Here is a 25,433-nt window from a genome sequence, read left to right as displayed (position 1 = left end):
ACGGATGAGGGAGGGTATCAGTGGGGCTCTAGACATGTAGAGATGTAGGGCTTATTTGGGCCCAGGACAGGATGCAATCTTGTGGGAGCTGGACTCTCAAAATGGTGCCATGCTGGAGTTACTTGGGTCTTGGGGTTGGGGATTGGGATGTAGGACCCAGCACAAACTCCCCCTCTGGAACAACACTATTGTGCAAACTCTAGGCAGCTCCCTGTACTAGTCTCAGAGCCCACAGAAGCTAAGGGGCTCTCCCATGGCTAGGATTGCAAGGGCCCACAGTGGGAATGTGGACTGCTAGGAATCTCTCATTTATTCTTTTTCTATGGTGGGGATCCATACCAGGCTTCCAGTCAATCCTAGCCAGACAATTGCTTCACTTCTTTCTCTCTCTGTGCCTCAGAAGGATCTGCTCCCTATCACTTCCCTGCTGAATTCCAGTGTTCTATCTTAGACACTATTCATTGTGAAATTATCTACTTGCTGTTTTGATCATTTTTGGTGGTGAGTGTTGGGTGCCTCTAGTAGCCATCTTGAAGCCTCCCCCTTGAGCTATTCTCTTTTAAGGGAAAGTTCTTCTCTCCATAATCATGAATATCAGTGTGTCTTTCAATAAGAGAGTTGAGGGTTCCTGAACACAGGACCCAACTCCAATCCATAGAAACTACCCACAACTTTCTTCTCTGTGCTTGTATCTGTTTTTGTAAATTACAGACTTTCTTATTGGTAATAATTATTTTATATATTGAGAATTATATATATATATCTGTGTGTGTATATATAGATTTAAAACAATTATATATAAACAATTCTATATAAAACCATTATATATAAATATATAATTATGTATATGAAACAATTACATATATAAATATATATTTTTTTAATTCAGAAAAACCTAAAAGTCAATGTGATGTCACCTTTTTATGCTGAATCACCTACAGCAACTGTTTTTCCACCTAACACTCTCTCTCAGAGTGGAATATGTTGCTACAAAGCAGTGAAATATGTTTTTCCCTATATTTAGAGTAGTTCATTTAAGGAAGAAAGTTCATCTGTTTTTAGATACCTTTTCAGGGAATCTCAATTTTGATAGAGATTCCTACAAGATGTATATGTTTATTCTCCCCCCCCTCCCCACCACCACACACAAAATTATAGCTCTCTAAATGTCAGTACCTAAAATAAGCCCCATTTAAAAAAAATTCTTTTTACTTTTCTGGTAAAGTTGCTAAGACTGATCTACCACCCTCACATGATTATTGTTTTGAAACTCCTGCCAATTACAAACAAATCTTGACTCATGTTTCACAAACCCTGTCACTGAGCTCCAAAGACACAGGGTAACAAATAGGCTTAAAATGGAAATACATTGCAACTATATTTTTCTACTGCATGGGAGTTTTATTTAGAGAATCATCTCATATCTATACAAGATTATATCAAAATAACTAATGCAGTAAAATTTCATTCAACTGTTTTGTAAGCGGCAGGAAGGACCGAAGTGATAGGAAAGGACAGACATTCCAGGTCCTCTCGACCACGTTAATTATATTTTTCTTCTTCCCAAGGCCAGTAGGAAGTAACTTGGTCAGGCTTGATCTGGTCAGACAAAGTCAGAGTTGATTTTCTGACATGTCAGATCTGTCAACATTAGGAAATTAATAAATCTATTAATATAATTTAGTATATAAAGTAGAAAAAGCATGATATCACATAGACATTTAATAATGTGAATTTTTATTTTTAACTAAAACAATAGAAAAGAAGCTGATACCATCTATAGTTTTTAATTAGATAAAGAAGTATTACATTCTTATATAATTAGATATATTCTCAAATTAGTAGACAATATTATTTGTTTCACAGACTATGCCACAGCACACTCAAAGCTACCAAACAGCCCTAAAAAGATAAAGTAACCTTTCTAGAATTAGATTCATTTCATTTTACATCAATACTGCTAAAAATTTCCTTCAAAAGCTGACTCTTTCAATTAGGCTCAGAATTAATTTCTGATTTAATTCTTTTTTTTTCTCTTTTTAAAAAAGTTTTTTATTTCCTTAGGTTTTTGGGGAACAGATGGTAATTGGTGACATGAGTAAGTTCTTTAGTTTTGATTTGTGAGATTTTGATGCACTCATCACCCAAGCAGTATACACTGAACCCAATTTGTAGTCTTGTATTCCTCAAACCCCTCCTACCCTTTCCCCTGAGTCCTCAAAGTCCATTGTATTATTCTTATGTCTTTGCATCCTCATAGCTTAGCCCCCACTTATGAGTGAGAACATACAACATACAATATTTGGTTTGCCATTCCTGAGTTACTTCACTTAGAATAATAGTCTTCAATTCCATCCATGTTGCTTTGAATGCCATTAATTCATTCCTCTTTATGTCTGAGTAGTATTCCATCATGTGTGTATATATATATACACACACATATGTATTTATATGTATGTAGATGTATGTGTGTATGTATATATATATATACATACACATACACACACACACACACACACACACACACACACACAGTTTCTTTATCCACTTGTTGATTGATGGGCATTTGGGCTGGTTCCATATTTTTGCAGTTGTGATTTATGCTGCTATAAACATGCGTGTGCAAGTATCTTTTTCAGATAATGACTTATTTTCCTCTGGGTAGATACCTAGTAGTGGGATTGCTGGATCAAATGGCAGCTCTGCTTTTAGTTCTTTAAAGAAACTCCACTGTTTTTCATAGTGGTTGTACTAGTTTACATTCCCACCAGCAGTGTAGAAGTGTTCCCTTTCCACTGCATCCATGAAAACATCTATTATTTTTTGATTTTTTGGTTATGGCCATTCTTGCAGGAGTAAGGTGGTATTGCATTGTGGTTTTGATTTGCATTTTCCTGATCATTAGTGATGATGAGCATTTTTCATTAAAAAAAAAAACTTACCTACTCCTCTTCTCACATACAGTGAATTTTGTGTTTTCTTTTCCTGAGCTCCAATTTCTTTTTAGAATTACTTCATTTGGCATCACTAATAGGCAAGTTTCTCCATTTTTCTGGATTTGGTAATATCACAGCCCTATGCAGTTTTTCCTTGACTTTTCATTAAATTATATCACCTCTTTCTAACATTCTCTTTAGTATCTAACATGTAATATGTAATTCTTCAAATATTCAGGCAAGAATTAGGGCCATTAAGTAACACTATTTTTTACCCTAAGTCTCTGATAAGATTTTGTAAGCAAAACTATATCCTTGCTTTATAAGCCAGAAATTTTCATGGATTGAAACATACCTTGGTGTACTTTTGTTATTTTATTTTTTATCCAATAAAAAGGAAAATTAAGTTTGAAGGAAAGTACAAAATAAAATTAAACACTGGTGAAGCCGGGACCTAAACAATCTCTCAACTTTTGGCCACTGGTCTATGTTAGTGTACATGAATGGATAAGAATCTTTAATGTCTCACACAGAGTGCTTCTCTAAAATCATTGTGGTATTTGGTTTCAGATGCATCGGATATGGAGCTGAGGCTTGTGGGTGGAAGCAGCAGGTGTGCTGGAAAAGTTGAGGTGAAAATCCAGGGTGCCGTGGGAATTCTGTGTGCTAATGGCTGGGGAATGAACATTGCTGAAGTTGTTTGCAGGCAACTTGAATGTGGGTCTGCAATCAGGGTCTCCAGAGAGCCTCATTTCACAGAAAGAACATTACACATCTTAATGTCGAATTCTGGCTGCACTGGAGGGGAAGCCTCTCTCTGGGATTGTATACGATGGGAGTGGAAACAGACTGCGTGTCGTTTAAATATGGAAGCAAGTTTGATCTGCTCAGGTAATTTCTGGACAAAGAGAAACACATTTATTTAATTATTTATTTTTGCACTTATTTAATACATGTTTATGAAGTGGCTATTTAACAGTATTAGGTCAAAAGTAAATGAATTAGATAAAAGTAATCCTACCCTCTTATCTAGAAGACAGGTATATAATAAAAATATATAATTAAATAACTGTTTATTTAAAATTGTGTGAAGTAGAAGCACAAGATGAAATGAGAAGGCATAATGAGAAGCTATTACCTATTTGCAGAGTCAGAGAATATTTCTGTGAAGTGATAGTTAAGGAAAGATGTGAAGGACAGGTAAGATTTAATCATATGAAGAAGTGTTGGGAAGATTAATTTAAACAGTAGTATTTTATTCGAGTACCACACCTGGGAATAAGCTTGTGTTATTCCAGGAACTAAAAGATGGTTGAAAGAAGAGGTATTAGATCAAAGTGAACAAGGGGGAAAACTTATAATAAAGTCTTGATATGTAGGCAAGGGAAAGGTTATTTATGGAATAGGAATTCTGGACTTTATTCTAAAGTGAATGATAAACCATTGAAGGTTGAAAGCATGATACAACTTGCATTTCAAAGACAGCACTCTGGCTGCAGTGTGGGGGGTGTGTGTGTGTCTGTGTGTGCACTGCAGAGAGGAGGCTATTGGATGCTGGGAGTCATGTTGTTGAATAATTCTAGGGAAGATAGGGAATTTTGATTAGGATGCTCACTGTGGAGCTGGTGAAAAGCTTCCAAATTTCAGAAATATTTAGTAGCTGAAACCAGCAGAACTTAATACTCTGAATGTGGGAATAAAGATAAAGGTTTCTAGACTAAGCAGATGGGTGCACTGCAGTTTTATCATCTGGAAAGATAATCTTGGAAGAGGAGCAGGTTAGAGAGGGTGGGATGATGAGTCCAATTTGGTATGTGTGAAATATGAGGTAATAGTAAAGCAGTCATCAAATGAAGAGGGTTGGAGGAAACTGGATATAAGATTTAGGTGATCAGAAGACGTGTATTGAATGGAGATATAACTATTACAGTCCTACATATGTAGATGGAAACTAAATCTCGGAATAAAATGTAAATTGAGAATTTTTAAAGCCTAGATTCAAGAAAGAGGAGCTCTTAGCCCTGAGGAACAATAATATTTGATAGTTTATTGACATAAAAGAAGTTGGAAAAGCATACTGAGGAACAGTGGTTGCAGAATGTCACATCGCTAAAGCCAAGGGAAAATGTTTCAAAAAGATGGGGACGTCGATTCCAAAAAATCCCTAAGAGGCCAATATAGATGAAACTGAACAATTTCCACTAAGCTTAGCAACAAAGAAGTCATGAATAAATTTAATAAAAGTAGTTATGTCACATTAGAAAAAGGAGATCATTTCAAGTTGAGAAGGAAATGGGAGGTAAAGATGTTGGGATAATAGGCATAGACTATTTCCAAAAAGTTGTATTTTAAGGGGAAGAAATAAATAAGGTGATGACTAAAAAGGAATATAATCTTCAGGGGAGTTACTCAATTTTTTTAATGATAGGAGATTCTGGAGTAGTGCTGTTCAAAAGAACATCACTTTCTGTGATGAAGTAAAATATGTGCTATTAGCTGATGTTAGAGGCTATAGGAAAAAACAGAACTAGAAAATAGAATCCAGAGTGTTTATGGGACAGAATGAAATTCCAAATAAAATGATTGAGGTAGGCCTTACTTAAAAGGTGAAATGTAGACAAAGACTTGAAGGTCATAAGAGAGTCAGTTCTATGCGTATATATGCAGAAGGAAAATACAAATAGAGATACAGCCAGTTCAAAAGCCTTCGGGCAAGATTATGCCTGATATGTTTGAAGAAGAGAAAGGAATCTAGTGCAGCTGAAGAGCAATAAGTAAAACATCAGGACCTGGCACCAAAAGAGGTAAATAAGCAGGGGAAGGTCACTCAGGGACAAGTAGGTCTTCGTAGAGTTTAGGTTTTTACTCTGAGTGAAATATGGAGTCATGAGAGGATTTGGGGCAGAATACTGATTTAACCTAATACATCATTTTAAATGACCTCTCGATTTTTATTTTTTTAAAAGATGAACTATAGAGGAATAATTATAGAAACAGGGAATCTGTAGGAATCTATTATAGTAACTCAGGCAAGTAATGATGGTGGCTCAATCAAGGTGCTAGGGTTGAAGGGGTGAGAAGTTTTGGGATTGTGGGCATACTTTGAAAATACAGAAAACAAAACTTTCTGAAAGGCGAGATATATTATGAAATGGAAGTCAAGAATTATTTCAAAATATTTGAATGTCTGGAATGGTGGAGTTCCATCAATAGAAATATGGAAGTCTGCAGCCTTAGATAGATGTTTGAAAGGACTCCAAAGAATTCACATTGAGATATCTATAAGAAATCCAAATGGAAATGCTAAGTAGAAATTGGATAAATGGGTCAGGAGTTTGGAAAAATGCCTGGGTTGGAGACAGATAACGTACATTACTAATATAAGTAGTTTTGCTGCAAAGAATAGACTCAGAATAATGGGCAGTATTTTTTTGTTGTTTATGAATTACTCATTTAGATGGATTACAGGGATCTAACCAGTAGGTAGAAGCCTTTCTATTCTTATATTACACCATCTTCTTAAGATGACTACAAATCTTCATATGTGTTGTTTAATGCTGAGGTTACTTAGTATTTTTTTAATGTAAACAAATTGTGCAATTCATTTCCTTCTGATGAGTTCTAAATCTAGGATTGGTGGGTCACCAAGACATAGAAAATAGGTATGTAATCCAGATCTATGAATTTAAGTCTGTACTGCTAATCTCATCCTCTGAGCCCCCACAAATGGGATATTCTCATGATGAACGGAGAAAAATTGCTCTCGGGTTAGATATGGAGATTGGAGACAGGGATAGATATTGGAAAACCCTAAAAACTAACCTTTGAAATATTATTTTGTAGCCCACAGAGAGCCCAGGCTGGTTGGAGCTGATATACCCTGCTCTGGACGTGTTGAAGTGAAACATGCAGACACATGGCGCTCTGTCTGTGATTCTGATTTCTCTCTTCATGCTGCCAATGTGCTGTGCAGAGAATTAAATTGTGGAGATGCCATATCTCTTTCTGTGGGAGATCACTTTGGAAAAGGGAATGGTCTAACTTGGGCCGAAAAGTTCCAGTGTGAAGGGAGTGAAACTCACCTTGCATTATGCCCTGCGGTTCAACATCCGGAAGACACTTGTATCCACAGCAGAGAAGTTGGAGTTGTCTGTTCCCGTGAGATTTTTAAATAATCTTAATTGGCTGGGGCTAGAGATGGGGAGTATGGGGCTGGAGCTGATAAGTCGTGATGTCTCTTCTGTGGCCTTGTCTCCTCCTAGGATATACAGATGTCCGACTTGTGAATGGCAAATCCCAATGTGATGGGCAAGTGGAGGTCAACGTGCTTGGACACTGGGGCTCACTGTGTGACACCCACTGGGACCCAGAAGATGCCCGTGTTCTATGCAGACAGCTCAGCTGTGGGACTGCTCTCTCAACCACAGGAGGCAAATATATTGGAGAAAGAAGTGGTCGTGTGTGGGGACACAGGTTTCATTGCTTAGGGAATGAGTCACTTCTGGATAACTGTCAAATGACAGTTCTTGGAGCACCTCCCTGTATCCATGGAAATATAGTCTCTGTGATCTGCACAGGTAAGAGAATAGTGCTTATGGTTAACTACTGTCAATATAGCCCAGACATGGTAGAGGGAGTTGGGATTAACGGAAAGATGAGTAAGAAAATGGGGGTGCAGGTGGAGGGAGGATAGGCATGACAGTCAAAGAGTAACATATAAGAAATAATGATAACTAGGGCCATTCCTAGGGTGAAGTTAACACCTCTGTGTTTGGGATTTACGAGTAGACATTATTAATAAAAATGATTTCAATAGACGACAGGGTTTGAAAAGTCCTTACCACAATTGCTGATTCCATGTTATTACAGAACTCTTCAACCTTTTCCATGTATTTTGGTCTTACTTTTGCCCCATTTCCTGCACCCTCCACCAGGAAGTCTGACCCAGCCACTGTTTCCATGCCTCGCAAATGTATCTGACCCATATTTGTCCGCAGTTCCAGAGGGCAGTGCTTTCATCTGCTTAGGTAAGCAGAATCAGTTTTAGGAAACACCGCAACTCTAAAGAATGTGACTTATTAACTGGACTTTCTCCTCTAAGAGGACAAACGGCTCCGCCTAGTGGATGGGGACAGCCGCTGTGCCGGGAGAGTAGAGATCTATCACAACGGCTTCTGGGGCACCATCTGTGATGACGGCTGGGACCTGAGCGATGCCCACGTGGTGTGTCGAAAGCTGGGCTGTGGAGTGGCCCTCAATGCCACGGTCTCTGCTCACTTTGGGGAGGGGTCAGGGCCCATCTGGCTGGATGACCTGAACTGCACAGGAACGGAGTCCCACTTGTGGCAATGTCCTTCCCGCGGCTGGGGGCAGCACGACTGCAGGCACAAGGAGGACGCAGGGGTCATCTGCTCAGGTCTGTGCTGCTACCTTTTCACCCTCCTCTACACACACGTGCACACACTTGCACATACACAACATAATTGTAAAGTGTAGTGAAAAGTGTATGGCCTAGGAATAAAAAAAAAAAAACCCACTTGGTTTTAATCCTATTCTTATACTGATTTCTTAATATCCTTGTCATATTACATTTGTCTGGGTATCATTCATAACTGAGAAAAATAAAAGATTGGTCTTACTGTCAGAGAAGGTTAGACCCCAAGAAAGGGACCTTACATGACATCCACTTTGGCTCTGAGAACACACTGTCAACCGTGTCCAATCTGCCTTATTTTGTTGTTCTGTTTTGTTTTATTTTAGGCTTTTAGTAGCCTAAAGCCATGGTTATTAGTTTCTGTCTCTAGTGGTAAGAGGAAAGGGATGAGGAAGGGGCTTTACTAGCCTGACCAGAAACAGAAACTAAGAACCCATAACTGTATCCCCTCCCTGGGACACCCCTGCAAATGGGATTAACCTCCCGATTATTTTCTGAATTGAATCTATGTTCGAGAGTAGAATGTAGAAGGTTGCATTTTAACTTAAGTTGATACAAATTTAAAACTCAAAAACTATTCTTGGGAAACCCACACTAACCCTGAAATCATACAAGACCCTTAGTTTCCATCAGATTTATGCTGTTAATATGTTAGAGTGATTTATGAAATTGTATTATGAGCCCTAATGTATTATTTCCAGGGGAAAAATGGATTCCTTGGGGAGGAATTTTCCAACTCCAGAGGAAATATTTAATGCTAAGTTTTGTGTTTCTCTGTAGAATTCACAGCCTTGAGGCTCTACAGTGAAACTGAAACAGAGAGCTGTGCTGGGAGACTGGAAGTCTTCTATAATGGGACTTGGGGCAGCGTCGGCAGGAGGAACATCACCACAGCCATAGCAGGCATTGTGTGCAGGCAGCTGGGCTGTGGGGAGAATGGAGTTGTCAGTCTCGCCCCTTTATCTAAAACAGGCTCTGGTTTCATGTGGGTGGATGACATTCAGTGTCCTAAAACGCATATCTCCCTATGGCAGTGCCTGTCTGCCCCATGGGAGCAAAGAATCTCCAGCCCAGCAGAAGAGACCTGGATCACATGTGAAGGTGGGTATCTTTCTAAACACCAGCTGTCACTGAAGCCCTGTGAAATATAACTTACCATAAATAGCAAATCTTTCCATTCAGGAACACATGGCAGACTTACTGAAAAGTGCATGACAATAAATGCTGATTTATCACATCTGTTCTATATTGAAATTTTATTATTTTGGTTTAGTATTTTACAGGGTATTTAAAAATGTATATTGTCGCTTTTGATTCCTTTAAGCTCTTTGTGAGAAGCTGGATGAAAGCACATAAAAGGATAACAACACAAAAAATTAGTGTTTTAAAAAATGAAAAATATAATATGTATACTTTGTCTTAGAAATTCTAGAAAGCTCAGAACTTTTGAGGAAACATGAATTGATTATGGAGATTAAACAGCTCTATTTTTTCCTGCAGAACATTTTACTACAGGAAGTTAGTTGATTATTTATAAGACACTTGTAAATTGTCTTATTTGATTAAAATTTAATATATTTATTGTAGAGATTTTAGAAATTGTACAATTATAAATAATAAAATGCATTCCACGTTTAATCTGATTATCAAAAATAACCATTACTAATATTCAGAAACCTTAACTATTAGTCTTCCTTTTGTACAAAAACTTAAAGTTATGATTGTGTATAGGAAATATAGATATGTGTATATGAAATATAGATACTATATATATGTATATGTATATATAGTATGATATATATGCATGTAATGCATAGTGATATATATGCATGTAATGCATATGTAATGCATATTTAGGATATCTGTACCCTACTTTTATATGTAAAAGTATACTGTAAATATATTCTAATTTCAATGAATAGCCTTCAAATGGCATGCAATATTTTATCATGTGAACATAAATAACCATGTGATTATTGGTATTAAGGCTATTTCTCAATGTCAGACTAGCATAAATAATACCATTATAAGCATCCTTATTCATTTTTGGTGAATCTCTGATTATATCTGAAGGTTATATTTCTTGTCCCAAAATGAGTGGGTAAAATGAGTGAACATTTCTTTGATTCTTTATATGTACTAGTTAATTGCTCCAGCAGAAAGCCTATGTATTAGTTTTCATTCTTATCACCAGCATATGAGAGCATTGATTTTATTTCACCTTTCCCACCAGTGTTACACACAGAGAGAAACATATACACAGACATACACATACCTTCCCAAATTAAAATTTCACCTAAATCAACATAATTTGCATGGGTTTGGTTAGTAGTGGATATGGACATTATTTATGAATATTGTCTATTTGTGGTTCATATTTTTAAGCATTTTGCTTCTTTTTACTATTGTAATTTTATCACAAAATAATATCATTCCCCAAACAAAAAATTTGAAAAAAACCCAGAAATCTTGGGAAAAAACACAGATATCACCTATAATACCATGATCAGTTGATGATATATTAGCTGATGTTACACTCTTGAGTATCATATATGTGTATATATTTTATATATATTCATAAATTTTATTGCAAAAAAGTTATACTGTGCATATTTGTGCTGCCTGCTCTTTTGATTTAGCAATATTTTCTCAAGCTAAAGCATATATATTTTTTACCATATGATATACTATAATCTGATGCACCAAATCCCTGTCATTGGACATGTAGAAAATTCAAGTTATTTTTCCATTTTAAGTAACATCACATTAAATATCCTTAAATATATAGAAAATTATTTTAAGCATATTTCTCAATATTTTCTTCCCAAAATCTATTTTCCTATGTGATCAATTATATTACCTGAAATTTTGGATTTCAACTATCTTAAGTTTTAATTTATCAATATTTTATATTAAAAATTTGCATCTATATGTATATGGATGATACTATGCAGTAGATCTTATTTAGTGCTCTATTTATATTTGTTGATATTAGCATTGGAGATTTGTTGAAATATAAAATTGACTAGGATGAATTCTGCCAGCTTTTATGATCTTTAATAGTATATGGAATAAAATCATTGTGTTTCAATATTTGAAAGAGAATAACTATAGCTATTTTGGATAGTAATTTGTTAATACTTAAAAAGAATGTCCAGGACTATTGGCTTATTCTCATTTTCTTGAGTCAATTTTGTGAAAGGATGAAAGAATGTATTAGTCAGTTCTCATGCTGCTTATAAAGAAATACCAGAGACTGGGTAATTTATAAAGAAAGAGGCTTAATGGACTCACAGTTCCACATGGCTAGTGAGGCCTCACAATCATGGCTGAAGGCAAAGGAGGAGCAAAGTCATGTCTTACATGGTGGCAGGCAAAAGAGCATGTGCAGGGGAACTCCCATGTATAAAACCATCAGATCTTGTGAGACTTATTCACTATCACAAGAACAGCACAGGAAAGACCCACCCCTATGATTCAATTACCTCCCACCAGGTCTCCCCCCTACAACACGTGGGAATTATGGCAGCTACAGTTCGAGATTTGGGTGGGGATACAGCCAAACCATAGCAAAGAAGTAGGATTAAAAACCATACTCTGAATTTATTATTATATAGGCCATTCAGTGATGCACTCTGTATTGGTAGGAGGTAGAAGCTAGTCTAAAAGTATTTATTAATGAGCAGCAGATTTACAAAAATGAAGAGAAAAAATAAACTCAAGATGTTTGGCTATGAGAGAGAGAAAAGAGTTAACATGGTACTGGAGAGGGGCTCTTATGACAAGGAGAAAGGAAATTTTTTAAAGGGTTCATGTGAAAGTTATCAGGTTTGGGGACTTGGGTATGACTTATCAGACCTGGGGATGAGACCAAAAAACCCTTTTGGGTTTAGATCAAAAAAACCCTTTTGAATAGAAGCCAAATTACCTAAAAGTTAATTATCTACTGAAACCGTAACTTTTCCTATACTATTACGGGAACTAAAATCCAGTAGAGAAATCCTGAGATTCCCTTTTGGTCTTCATGTGGTTGGTGGGCAGAGGTAAGGCAGAGGCTTAGAATATGAAAGGACGTTTAACAAAATAATAAAGAATGAAACATGAAAATGATAAGATCATTCTAAAATATTGAGGATTCTGCAGACTCTTTTGGCAGCAGTTTAAAATGACCCCAGTTACAATTATCTGCAGTGAAACTCAGTATTTCAGGAACCGGCTTAAGGGAAATAGAGAGTCGGGCTTATCCTGAATTTGTACACAGCCATGTGACGAGACGTCACTAGTGCCAAGGCATTGTTCATTTGGGAAAGAGTGTTTGTAGTTATGATCTTAGTATACATACTTACAGGGAGTAAAGTGAAGGCAAGAAAGGACTGATAATTGGAGGGCATAGAAGAAGCAATGGTCTATAGATCAAACTTGAGCCAAATGAACATTAGTTATATTTGGAGAAACTGTGAAAATGAGAGGGGCAAGATAGGAGGTTTGGGTCAGATAGGACACTGAAATTTGGAAAATTAAATCAATATGTTTTGTTTTCAAACATCTAGAGTAGAAAATGAATATCTGGTTTGGCCTCGCTGGAGATGCTTCACCCCTTGAGTGTGACTAGGACAAACCACAGTCATGTGTAGGGGCTTATTCACTTTACAGGTTCTTGTCTAATCTATGTAACATTGAAATTCTGCCTTCCTTACCACACCCATATTCATCAAGCACATTTACTACTTTCAAGTTTTGCTACCTCAGCATTCTCCCACAACCTCCTTCAGGAGTAAAGACAGCCATGTTTTGTGCCTTTGTAGATAGAATAAGAGTGCGTGGAGGAGACACCGAGTGCTCTGGGAGAGTGGAGATCTGGCACGCAGGCTCCTGGGGCACAGTGTGTGATGACTCCTGGGACCTGGCTGAGGCGGAAGTGGTATGTCAGCAGCTGGGCTGTGGCTCTGCTCTGGCTGCCATGAGGGAGGCTTCGTTTGGCCAGGGAACTGGAACCATCTGGTTGGATGACATGCAGTGCAAAGGAAATGAGTCATTTCTATGGGACTGTCATGCCAAACCCTGGGGACAAAGTGACTGTGGACACAAGGAAGATGCTGGCGTGAGGTGCTCTGGTAAGTGTGAAAAGGCTGCACTTAAAATGAGCCTCCCACTAATGGTAGAGAACATTGGGAAACAGGCTCACTCAGAGAGTTGAGCTGAAGATACTAGGATTTCTTGTTGAAGAATGAAAGGCTATGTTAAACTAACGTTTTTCCACAACTAAATAAAATAATGTTCCACTGTTACCTAAAATAGCCCCCATAATTTTGAGGGAAGAAAGCTGGATTTGGCCTTAGACTTCGAAGCAAGAGGATTCTGACTGATATTTTAAATGACATCCAATATTCACAGGAGATGTAAAAAGGATATTTAAATGACATCCGATAATCGCAGGAGATGTAAAAAGAAATACCCAGTTCCTTTTCGTTCATTTACGTCTCTCTCTCTCTCTCAGGACAGTCGCTGAGATCACTGAATGCCTCCTCAGGTATGGTCTTCTGCCTATCAGTGCTGACACCAATACCTAAGGCTATATGGAAGGTCAAGGGAGGGCAGAAACTGCTATGGATAATCAAGAAGACTGGGGACTGCAGAAATATGAGTCTGTGGGTCGCAGCCAGTGGTATCAGTAGCTCTATGACTGCTTTGCTATGCAGTCCTTCTCTCTAGAAAAATCCTTTTTACATGCAGAGAAGGATACGACTCTTATGGTACCTTCATAGATAGAGTTATCTTTCTAGATTCTCAAACATTCTTTATGAGACTGGCAGAAACAGCTCAAGCTTCAGGAGAATCACTTAAACCCAGGAGGCAGAGGTTGCAGTGAGCCGAGGTCGTGCCAGTGCACTCAGCCAGGGTGACAGAGTGAGACTCCATCTCAAAAAAAAAAAAAAGAAACAGCTCACAGCTCAAGCCCTAGTATTTTCTGATTCTGGTGTTTTAGTAGTGAACGCAATGCAAGAGGAAAGGTTTATTTATCAAATCTTTTGCATAAAATTGGAAATAATTTAGGGCAATAGAATTATGGAAAGATCTGGATTCAGTTGTTCCAAGATAGTTTTCACCTAAAATAGCTCTCAAAGATTATGTACTGTTCATGAATATGTTGAAATGTATAGCCATTATTCTTCTCAGCAATTAGGGAACCAGTTTTTTTTACAATGTATAAACCCACAATTGATATCTACTAGTTTAATACTTATCAATGCTTAACTTCTGTACAGGTCATTCAGCACTTATTTTATCTAGTATCTTTGGGCTCCTTCTCCTGGTTCTGTTTATTCTATTTCTCACGTGGCGCCAAGTTCAGAAACAAAAACATCTGCCCCTCAGAGGTGAGAGCCCCACTAGGATTGTATAAAATGTGAGTTACCTGCCACCAAGGGCACACAGGATGGGGGATTCTTGCAGAGGGGAAGAAATGCACTTGCCACTTTGAGTGAGATAGATTGGAAAGTGCCAGGCCAAATGCAGAAACATGTGGAATGATCAAGAATCAGCCAATCCACAATTTCCATTTACACAAATGTAATCTTTTAGAAGCTGTAGCTTGCAATACAGACAATGAGTCAGATAGGCAAATATCTTAGCTGATAGGAGGAAGGTAATTGTATGTTTCGGTTCAGAATCTAGATTGCAGAAATAGCCAATAGAAAATGTAGAAGCATGGTGGAGGATTAAGAACAAGAGTTTCCTGGGTTTGAACACCACTTATATAATTTACTAGCTGTGTGGCCTTTGGCTAGAGACTACCTTTCCAAACTCCAATTTCCTAATTTGTGAAGATAATAATAGTCTCACCTCGTCAGGTTAAGATAGTTAAATAAATTAATCATCTGTATGAAAAATGGCCAGCACATAGTAAATATTATGTAAAGAACTTGGTAATAAAAGTGGAAGAATATCAAGGGTTCGAGAAAAAGGAGGATAAATATTAAAAATGTTAAAAATTCACTAGCAGGGGTAGGTGCTGAAAGAGCCATTGGATTTTAGCTCAGAGGGATTAATATGTGTCAAACCTTAGCATTAAGTGTCCTAATATAAGGGGTAGGCCATTTGAATTTGAATCCTAACCATGAAGCATCCATTCTCAGTTTCAACCAGAAGGAGGGGTTCTCTCGAGGAGAATTTATTCCATGAGATGGAGACCTGCCTCAAGAGAGAGGACCCACACGGGACAAGAACCTCAGGTCTGTGCAACTCCAGGGGCCGCACTCCATGGAGAGGGTGGGAATATGAGGAAATACCACTGATATTTAAGAACTCCCACTCAATGGAGATGTGTCTCAGCCTCTTATACAAAATACACGAAGGGGAAACAAACGGGGAATAGATAAAATAAAATATGACTCAAAATTAAGAAAACTGGAATATACATTCTCACTTATTTCATCCTCAGTGTCATATTTAGTTCATGGCAGAGGCACCAAGCAGAGAAGACTAAAATAAAAAGTATTGTTTCTTCTAATAGTCAGTCAAATACCTTGTCCACAGTTTCATTACAAACCCAATAAACAATAATTGTTTTCCAATTTCATTACATTCCATTTTAATATGGTGGCTAAGTTCCTTGAATCTTATCTATATTTGTACATTTATAATTATTTTTAAAATAATTTGATTATGATATACAGTGTGGACAAAACAGTGCATAAAACTAAATCTTTTTTGGAAATAACTTATAATGGAATTACTGTGACAATACAATGAACACCATCTGGCAAAGTGACTTTCCAATAGCTATAACAAATTTTACTCCTCTAAGTTATAAATGAGAATGTATTTTACTGAATAATCACTGATACTAAATAGTTTCATCTTTTATAATGTTGCTAATTTAGTATTTGATAAGTGGCATCTCCTTGTTATTTTAATTAACATTGTTTTTAAACTTTATTTTTGTATTGATGTACATAGTTTCTAGGTACATGTGATAATTTAGTACATTCATATAATTTCTAAAGATCAAATTAGTAAAATTGGGATATCTCACTTCAAATATTTGTCTTTTTATTATACCAGAAACATCTGAATTATTCTCTTCTAGCTATTATGAAATATGTATAGATTATTGTAAATTATAGTCACCTATAGTCACCTTATTGATTTATCAAACACTAAGTTTTATTTCCTATGATTGTATATTTGTACTCAATCAACGTCTCTTTATCCTCCCTTTCCCCTACCCTTTCCAGCCTCTGATAACCACCAGTCTACTCTCTATCTTCATGGGATCAACATTTTTAGCTCCTACATATGAATGAGAACATGGATATTTGTCTTTCTGTGCTTGGCTTATTTCACTTAACATAATGACCTCTAGTTCCACCATGTTACTACAAATAACATGATTTCATTTTTTATGGCTAAAAATGTGTGCGTATATATACCACATATTCTTACCCATTCATTCATCAAGGGACACTTAGGCTAATTCCATATTTTGGCTATTATAAATAGTGCTGCAATAAACATGGTACAGCTATCGCTTTGATATATAGTTTTCTTTCTTTTGGATATATACCCAGAAGTGGAATTGCTGAATCATATAGTAATACTATCTTTAGTTTTTTGAGGAAAATCCATACAGTTTTCCATAATGACTATACTAATTTATATTCCCGTCAATGGTGTATGAGGGTTCTCCTTTCTTAATATCCTTGCCGGTATCCATTATTTCCTGTCTTTTTGATAAAAGCCATTCTGCCTGAGGTATGATGATATGATGATATCTCATTGTCTTTTTGAGTTATGTTTCTCTGATTATTAGTGTTGTTGCGCATTTATTTACATATTGGCCATTTGTATGTCTTCTTTTGAGAAATGTCTATTCAGTTCTTTCATCCATTTTTAAAATCAGATTAGTTGGTTTTTTTCTTTTGAGTTGTCTGAGCTCTATATATTTAGATTATTAACCCGTTATTAGTTGGATAGTTTAAAAATATTTTCTCCCACTCTGTGGGTTGTCTCTTCACTTTGTTGATTGTTTCCTTTGCTGTGCAGAAGATTTTTGATTGATATAATCTCATTTGTCTATATTTTTGCTTTGGTGGCCTGTGCTTTTGAGGTCTTACCCAAGAATCTTTGCCTAGACCAATATCCTGGAGTGTTTCCCAGTGTTTTCTTCTAGTTGTTTCATAGTTTCAGCTCTTACATTTAGTCATTCAATCTGTTTTTATTTGGTGTTTTGTATGATGTGAGATAGAGTCTAGTTTCATTCTTGTGCATGTGGTTGTCCAGTTTTCCCAGTGCCATTTATTGAAGAGACTGTCTTTTCCCAATGTATGTCCTTGGTGTATTTGTCAAGAGTGGCTTGGCTATAAATGCATGGATTTATATCTGGGTTCTCTATTCTGTTCCACTGGTTTATGTGTCTGTTTTAGTACCATGCTGATTTGATTACTATAATTTTGTAGTATATTTTGAAGTCAGGTAATGCGATGCCTTCTTTTGCTCAGAATAGCTTTGGCTATTGGGGGCCTTCTGTTGTACCATCTAAAATTTATGATTGTGATTGTTATTTCTATTTCTGTGAAAAATGTCATTAGTGTTTTCATAGGGATTGCATTGAATCTGTAAATTGCTTTGGGTAATTGCCTTGGGTATTTAACAATATTAATTCTTTCAATCTATGAGCATGAAATATACTTCTATTTTTTTGTCCTCTTCTATTTCTTTCATCAGTGTTTTATAGTTTTCTTTGTATACATCTCCCACTTCTTGCTTAAATTGATCCTAAGTATTTTATATTCTTTATAGCTATTGCAAATTGGATTGCTTTTTGATTTCTTTTTCAGGTTATTTGCTATTGGGATATATAAATGCTACTGATTTTTATATGTTGATTTTATATTTTGTAACTTTACTGAATGTATTTATTAGTTCTCACAGTTTTTTGGTGGAGTCTTCAGATTTTTCTAACTATAAAACCATATTGTCTGCAAAGAAGGCTAATTTGACTTCTTTCTTTCCAACTAGGATGCCCCATATGTCTTTCTCTTGCCTAATTGCTCTGGCTGGGACTTCCAGTATTATGCTGAATAAATGTGGTGAAAATGGACATCTTTGCCTTGTTCCACATTTTGGAGAAAATGTTTTCTAGTTTTCCCTATTTGGTATCATATTAGCTGTGGATTTGTCATACATAGCCTTTATTATGTTGAAGTATGTTCCTTCTATACCCAGTATGTTGAGGCTTTTCATTATAAAAGGATGTTGAATTTTATGAATGATTTTTTTAGCATCTATTGGCATGATTATATGGGTTTTGTTCTTGATTTTGTTAATGTGATATATCACTTTTTTATTTATTTGCTCATGTTGGACAATCTTTGCATCCCTGGAATGAATTTCACTTGATTGTGGTGAAAAATCTTTTAATCAGTTGTTGAATTTAGTCTGCTAGTATTTTGGTGAGGACTTTTACATTTTTGTTCATCAGTGACATTGGCCTGGAGTCTTCTTTCTTTGTTGTTTCATTGTCTGGTTTTGGTATCAGGGTAATGCTGGCCCTATAAAATGAGTTTAGAAGTGTTCTCTCCTCTTCAATTTCGTTAAGAGTTTGAATAGAATTAGCATTAGTTCTTCTTTGAATGGTTGGCAGAATTCAGCAGTGAAGCATCAGGTCCTGGGGTTTTCTTTAGTAAGAGGTTTTTTAATATTAACATATTATATTAATATAATATATTATGTATTAATATATAATATGTTATAATTATTAATATATTGATATATACTATATTATAGAATAAATTATTACAATAATTTAATAATACATAATTATATATGATATATAATATAAATAACATGCTATATAATTATCTATAATTGTAATTATGTTATATAATATATATTTAGTATATTTATTATATATTTTATATTTTATTTTATATAATTTAATATAATTATATAGTATAATTACTATATAATCTATAATATGTAAGTAATATATTAACTGTATAATCTATAACATATAAGTAATATATAATATATAATATAAAAATAATACATATGATATATAATATATAATATATAATATATAATTTATATAAGTAATATATAATATATAAAAATAATATATAGTATATATAATACACAAATGTCCCATATATATAAATACTCCATTTTACATGTATGTGTATATATACAATGGAATGTAGATGAACTTTAGGGATATTATGCTAAGTGAAATAATTATGCTGAGTGAAATAAGTCAGCCAGAAAAAGGCAAATACTACATGATTCCCTTTATAAGAGGTACATAGAGCAATGAAATTCATATAAACAGAAAGTAGAATGGTAGTCTCCAGGGGCTAGAGGAGGGAGAATGGGGAGTTATTCTTTAATTAGTATAGAGTTTCATTTTGCAAGATAAAAAGAATTCTGGAGATAGATGGTGGTAATGGTTGCACAAAAAACTGAATGTACTTCATTTCACCAAATCATACACTTAAAAAAAATCTTGGGACTCTGAAAAGTAAATAACACACTGAAAAGAAACGTCAAACTGAGGAAAGACTATTGTGATCACGGTGGTAAATTTTCTGTTTGTTTGTGTTTTTTTCTTCCTGGATTCCTAAAAAAGCCCATCTTTCTGGCCAGAGGACAGGGGAAGGGAAATCCAGGGAACATGGGGAATCTTCCTATTTTTTAGTTTGCTCTCTTCACCCTAGCCCTAGTCCAGTTTAAAAAGCATATCTGCCCTGCTACAGCCAATGTGGCACAGGCAACTAAGTTTGAGAGAAGACTTATTTCTCTGGATAGCAGAGCATGAAAGAATGACCCCTGTTATGCAAATAGTTTGGGGAAAATCCTCATTCTCTTTTCTCTTATTACTTCCTAGTCATGTGAAACTTTACTGCAGTATGAGAAAATAAAACTGTGAGATAACCCATTTATTTTCTTGCCAGAGAAAACAGAAAAAGAAGCCACTGGAAGCTGGAGAACATAGAGGAAATTGCATAGAGGGAGGATCTGGAGAAGAGATCTTGAAGCAATACAAGTACCAGATTTACCTTTTAGCTGCAATTATGCAGAACATAACACAATGAAGCATAGCAAAGTCCTTGAGAAATGAACGAAAATATATATACTACTCAAATCCCAGAACAACTCATATTGGTACATGCAAAAAGCATACCCGAACAGAATAGCAAAGTCTTTGAGAACTGAATTGACACTAAATAAACCACCAGAGATGGTAAGACAGAACTTGCAATCTGAACCTAACTGGGTTGATCACTTGCTAAATCAAGACAAAACAAAACAAAACAAAGCAAAAACAAAACCAAAAACCCACTTTCTCCAAAGTGTTTTAACAAAACTTTTGTAAGACTCAGAAGTCTTACAACATAATATTCAAAATATCCAGCATACGAACCAGAATTATCCAACATACAAACAACCAGGAGTATCTAATCAATTCTCATGGAATAGACAACCAGCAGTTGCCAATCTACATTAAACAGAGGTTGGATTATCATACAAAGACTGTAACAGCATGAAAGCTATTATAGCCATATTCTATGAGGCAAAGGCAAACTTTCTAGAAACTAATGGAGAAATCTTTTCAGGAAAGAAACAGAATCCCATGGAAATTCAAAAATTAAAAATGTCAGTATCTGAACATCTTTCAAAAAATCACTGGATTGCCTCAACAACAGAAAGAAGATAACAGAAAAAAAATCAGTGAACTTCAAGACAGGCCAGTGGAAATTATTCAATAAAATAGAGAGAAAAAAAAACTTAAAAATGGGAAGAGAGGAACCTACGGGAATATATCAAAAGATACACATACTGGTGGCATGTGGTGGCTCATGCCTGTAATCCCAGCACTTTGGGAAGCTGAGGTGGGTGGATCACCTGAGGTCAGATGTTTGAGACCAGCCTGGCTAACATGGTGAAAACTCATCTCTACTAAAAATACAAAAATTAGATGGGTGTGTTAGTGGGCGCCAGTAATCCCACTTACTTGGGAGGCTGAGGCAGGAGAATTGCTTGAACCTGGAAGGCAGAGGTTGCAGTGAGCCAAGATCGCACCATTGCACTCCAGCCTGGGTGACAAGAGCGAAACTCCATCTGAAAAAAAAAAAAACGACATACATATCATTGGAGTATTAGAAAAGAAGAGAAGTTAGACATGGTGCAGGAATTTTTTAAGAAGAAACATTGTCTGAAAACTTCACAAATTTGTTGAAAGACATGAATTCATAGATTTAAGAAGCTTAGCAAACATCAAACTAAATATATACATTCCCAGACACATCATGTTCAAATTACTGAAAATCAAACACAAAGGAAAAAATATCAAAAGCAAGGAGACAAAAATGACACATTATGTTTAGAGGAACAACAATTAAAATGAATACAGATTTCTAAAGGGGTCAGGAAACAATTAAACAAAGTCTTTAAAGTGCTAAACGCAAAGAACTGTCAATCCAGAAATCTATATCCAGAAAAAATAACTTTCAGGAATGAAGATGAGCAAATTTATCTGTTAGATCAAATAAGAGTAAAAATTTTTTAAGAGTTTTATTTTACCTGTATTTATTTCTTCTCTAATGCTTCCCTTTTCTTTTCGTAGACCAGAGCTTCTGAACTATATCATTTTCTTTCTGAAGAAGAATTTCTTTTATAATTTTTTGCAAGGCGACTGTAATGGCAACAAATAACCTCAGTTTTTATTTGTCTGAGAAAATCTTTTATTTCTCATTCACTTTTGAAGGATACTTTCCCCTGAATACAGAATTCTAAGTTGATGGTTCTTTTTTTCACGCTAAATATTATACTCACTCTTTTTGCTAGCATAGTTTTTGAAGAGAAGTTCAGTGTAATTCTTATCTTGCTCCTCTGTAGACAATTTTTTTCCTCTGGCTTCTTTTAATATTTTTTCTTTGTCTTTGATTTTCTGCAGTTTGAATATGAATGACTAAATTCTGGGTTTTTTTGTTTGTTTCTTTGGTTTTTTTGGCATTTATTCTGCTTGGTGTTCTTTGTGCTGCCTGGATAAGTGCTTTGGTTTCTGTCATTAGTTGTGAGGAATCTTGTCATTATTGCTTAAATATTTTTCTGCTTCTTTCTCACCTCTTTCTCCTCCTGTGCTTTCTAAATAATGTTGAGAACACTTTTTAATTCCTAGCATGAATGAGCTAGCAATTCTGAAACCAGCATTTCTGTGTAGCCCAAAGATAATTCCAAATTTTTTATGGGAATAAATGCCAGGGAGCAAAGATAAGTCATGTCTCCTGATTTTTATTACAGAATATCTAGACGTCACCAACACAAAACTATTTCAAATTTGACCCAATGATCCAAGTGAATGGGCTTGAGTTTCTCCGTTTTTTCTCAAAAATATATTGTTACCATAATAACAAAGAAAGTTAGAAAAACCAGAGGCAAAGTACACAAAAACCATTTAGATAATAACTAGCTCCAACATAATTTAATGGTAACTCTTCTAATACCAAGACTTATATTTATGATTGAAGCCTTTTTCCTCTTTATATGCTATTGATAATTTCTCTATTTGGAAAAGTTCATTGAAAAACTTAAATTAAAATGTATCCTAAAGTGTATCTTATGTGTTTTCATCTGCATGATGTAAGAAACAAATGACTGAGTCTGTATTATTCTAAACCAATTTTAATAAATACCAATTTATATTAGCACAATTTTTGTTTGCCAATGAATACTATGTGTTGTTTTTAAAGTACTTGAAATTAGGGTTCTATATTAGAAAAGATTTTCCCTCAGCCGTTCTGCTTAGTTTATTATTGTGCTTAGTGTATTAGTTTTCTAGGGCTGCCAAAAGAAAATACCACAGACTGGGCAGCTTAAACAATGGAAATTTGTTTTCTCACAATTCTGGATGCCAGAAGTCCATGATCAAGATATTGGGAGGTTTGGTTTCTTCTGAGGCCTCCTTCCTTCCCTTGCAGACAGTCATCTTCTTGTTATGCCCTCAGATGGTCATCCCTTGGTCTGTGTTGTCTGTGATCTAATTTCTTCTTGTAAGGACACCAGTCTTACTGGATTAGGGCTCACCCATGTGACCTCATTTTACCTTAATTACCTCTTTGAAGGTCCAATCTTCAAATACAATCACATCCTGAGGAACTAGGGGTTAAGACTTGAACATATGAATTTGGGGGGACCCAATTCAGCTCATAACACTGAGCAAGTCTATTATTCTATGATACAGAAAACCTACTTTTGTTCTGTCTAAACCTCATTAATCATCAATTCTGACTTAGCAGAATCCATACTAAAAACTTTTGAAAGATTAGTTTCCAGAGGTGTTCCAAAAACCAAAACCATATGTAATTGTACCTTCCTTTTTAATTTTGGTGTTATTTAACACTCTTTTTCTTTGATAAGTAAATTATTACATTATGAGACCCAGAATTCTAGACTATGGGAGCAGAAAGAAAATTGCATAATATCTGCATATGCACAAAAAAGAAATATTAATACATAGCACCTACTAAATCTGTCCTAATCGATCAATTCTTTGTGTGTGTGTTTGTGTGTGCACACACACACGTGTCTTAACTTTAACCTCATGTAGACTAGCATTCTTATTTGGAAGAATAGTAACTTGTTGCCTCTTGTTTTATAATTTCAGATCAACCTCTAAATATCTTTGAAGGAGACAACAACTTTTAAATGAATAAAGAGGAAGTCAAGTTGCCCTATAGAAAACTTGTCCAAATAACATTTCAACAGCTAAATTGATAAAGACTGGTGATAATAAAAGTTGAATTATGTATATCACTGTTAAATGGACTGAATGTTTGTGTTTTCCCTTCCCTCCAACAAAAAAAATTTGTATGTTGAAATCCTAACTGCCAATGTAATGGTATTAGGAAGTGGAGCTTTGGGAAGGTAATCATGTTGTGAGGGTGAAGCCCTCATGAATGGGATTACTGCCCTTAATAATGGAACCTCAGAGGCTCTGTCACTGTCCTTCCCTTATGTGAGTGTACAACGGGAAGTCAGCAGTCTACAACTTGGCAGGGAGCCCTCATCAGATCTGAATCATGCTGGCACCCTGATCTCAGGCTTATAATTTCCCAAACTGTGAGGGAAAAAAATTCTGTTGTTTATATGCCAGCCAGTTTATAGTATTCTCTTATAGCAGCCCAAACTGAGACAATCACTAACTGAAAAACCACTCCATACGTATCCCTACTCCTACTTCTGCTGAACAATGAAAAACATTATTTGAGGCTGACTTATGGCTGTTCTTGTAGTTCAGATGAGTGTAATTCCATAGATATTTGAATGTAGAAAGCATTTTCAAAATTTAATGTCAGAATAGTCGTCTTTATTTTTATCCCTGGTAGATTTATTCATGACAGCTTTGCTCAATTGCCCTTGCTTCTAACTTGGCTTCCTCAGATTTTGAACATATTGTTGTTCCTATAGGAATTATAACACATATGTTATAGTAACAAGTACCTACCACGATGGTAAAATAATTTTTTAAAAATCAGTAGGCTTCATGGAGCTGTTACAAGAGATGTAAAACAAATAAAAAAAAGAAGCCTAGGTTATTAGAAAAGACATTTTTAAATCTTTAAGACCCTAAATAAGCTTTATTCATTTAGGGTCTCTGCCCTCAAAGAGTTGGAAATCCTAAAAATCAGGAGACTTTAGTTCACAAATCTGATAAGAAAGGATAATTAGTCCAATGCCAAGAAAAGCTTGTTTTGAAGGCTTCTTCTCAAGAGATAGCAAGATTTTAGATTGTACTTCAAATACTGGGGCCTCTCTTTGCAATATGTTTGTAGTATATATTATGAGGAAATGTGGTAGAGAGTTTAAAGATTAAAATTTAATCCTAGCCAATTAATATATATTTCATTAATATTGCTGTACTGCAGTAAAATTATAGATTCCTACACTAAAATAAAGAGCTATCCCTATTTCTATGTTTGGAAAGTTTAAGTTTTTATTATAACATAAATACATGTTTTAAAAAATTGAAAGAACAATAATAAATATGAAAAAGTTTATCATGC

General features: G+C 35.5%; 1 protein-coding gene across 3 annotated transcripts in view; it reads left to right on the top strand.

Annotated features, from left to right (window-relative positions):
- The window catches only part of CD163L1 (CD163 molecule like 1), a 91,271-nt gene extending 67,080 nt beyond the window's left edge, over positions 1-24,191 (top strand). For 2 of the 3 annotated variants that reach the window (XM_063712007.1, XM_063712008.1), the window contains 11 exons: positions 3,507-3,827; positions 6,780-7,094; positions 7,199-7,513; positions 7,871-7,963; positions 8,038-8,352; positions 9,151-9,471; positions 13,176-13,484; positions 13,868-13,900; positions 14,637-14,747; positions 15,507-15,602; positions 20,322-23,081. In XM_063712007.1, coding sequence (XP_063568077.1) covers positions 3,507-3,827; positions 6,780-7,094; positions 7,199-7,513; positions 7,871-7,963; positions 8,038-8,352; positions 9,151-9,471; positions 13,176-13,484; positions 13,868-13,900; positions 14,637-14,747; positions 15,507-15,602; positions 20,322-20,362 — 2,270 coding nt within the window. In that variant the 3' untranslated portion in view covers positions 20,363-23,081. Of the gene's footprint in view, positions 1-3,506; positions 3,828-6,779; positions 7,095-7,198; positions 7,514-7,870; positions 7,964-8,037; positions 8,353-9,150; positions 9,472-13,175; positions 13,485-13,867; positions 13,901-14,636; positions 14,748-15,506; positions 15,603-20,321; positions 23,082-24,034 lie in introns of those variants that run through there. The other variant, XM_063712006.1, reaches the window with a different exon arrangement.
- The last annotated feature ends 1,242 nt before the right edge of the window (positions 24,192-25,433 follow it).

The sequence above is a fragment of the Pongo abelii genome, chromosome 10 (assembly GCF_028885655.2).
Source record: "Pongo abelii isolate AG06213 chromosome 10, NHGRI_mPonAbe1-v2.0_pri, whole genome shotgun sequence".
Taxonomy (NCBI): domain Eukaryota; kingdom Metazoa; phylum Chordata; class Mammalia; order Primates; family Hominidae; genus Pongo; species Pongo abelii.
Note: the sequence above shows the minus strand (reverse complement) of the source record. Positions and strands in the feature narration are given on the sequence as shown.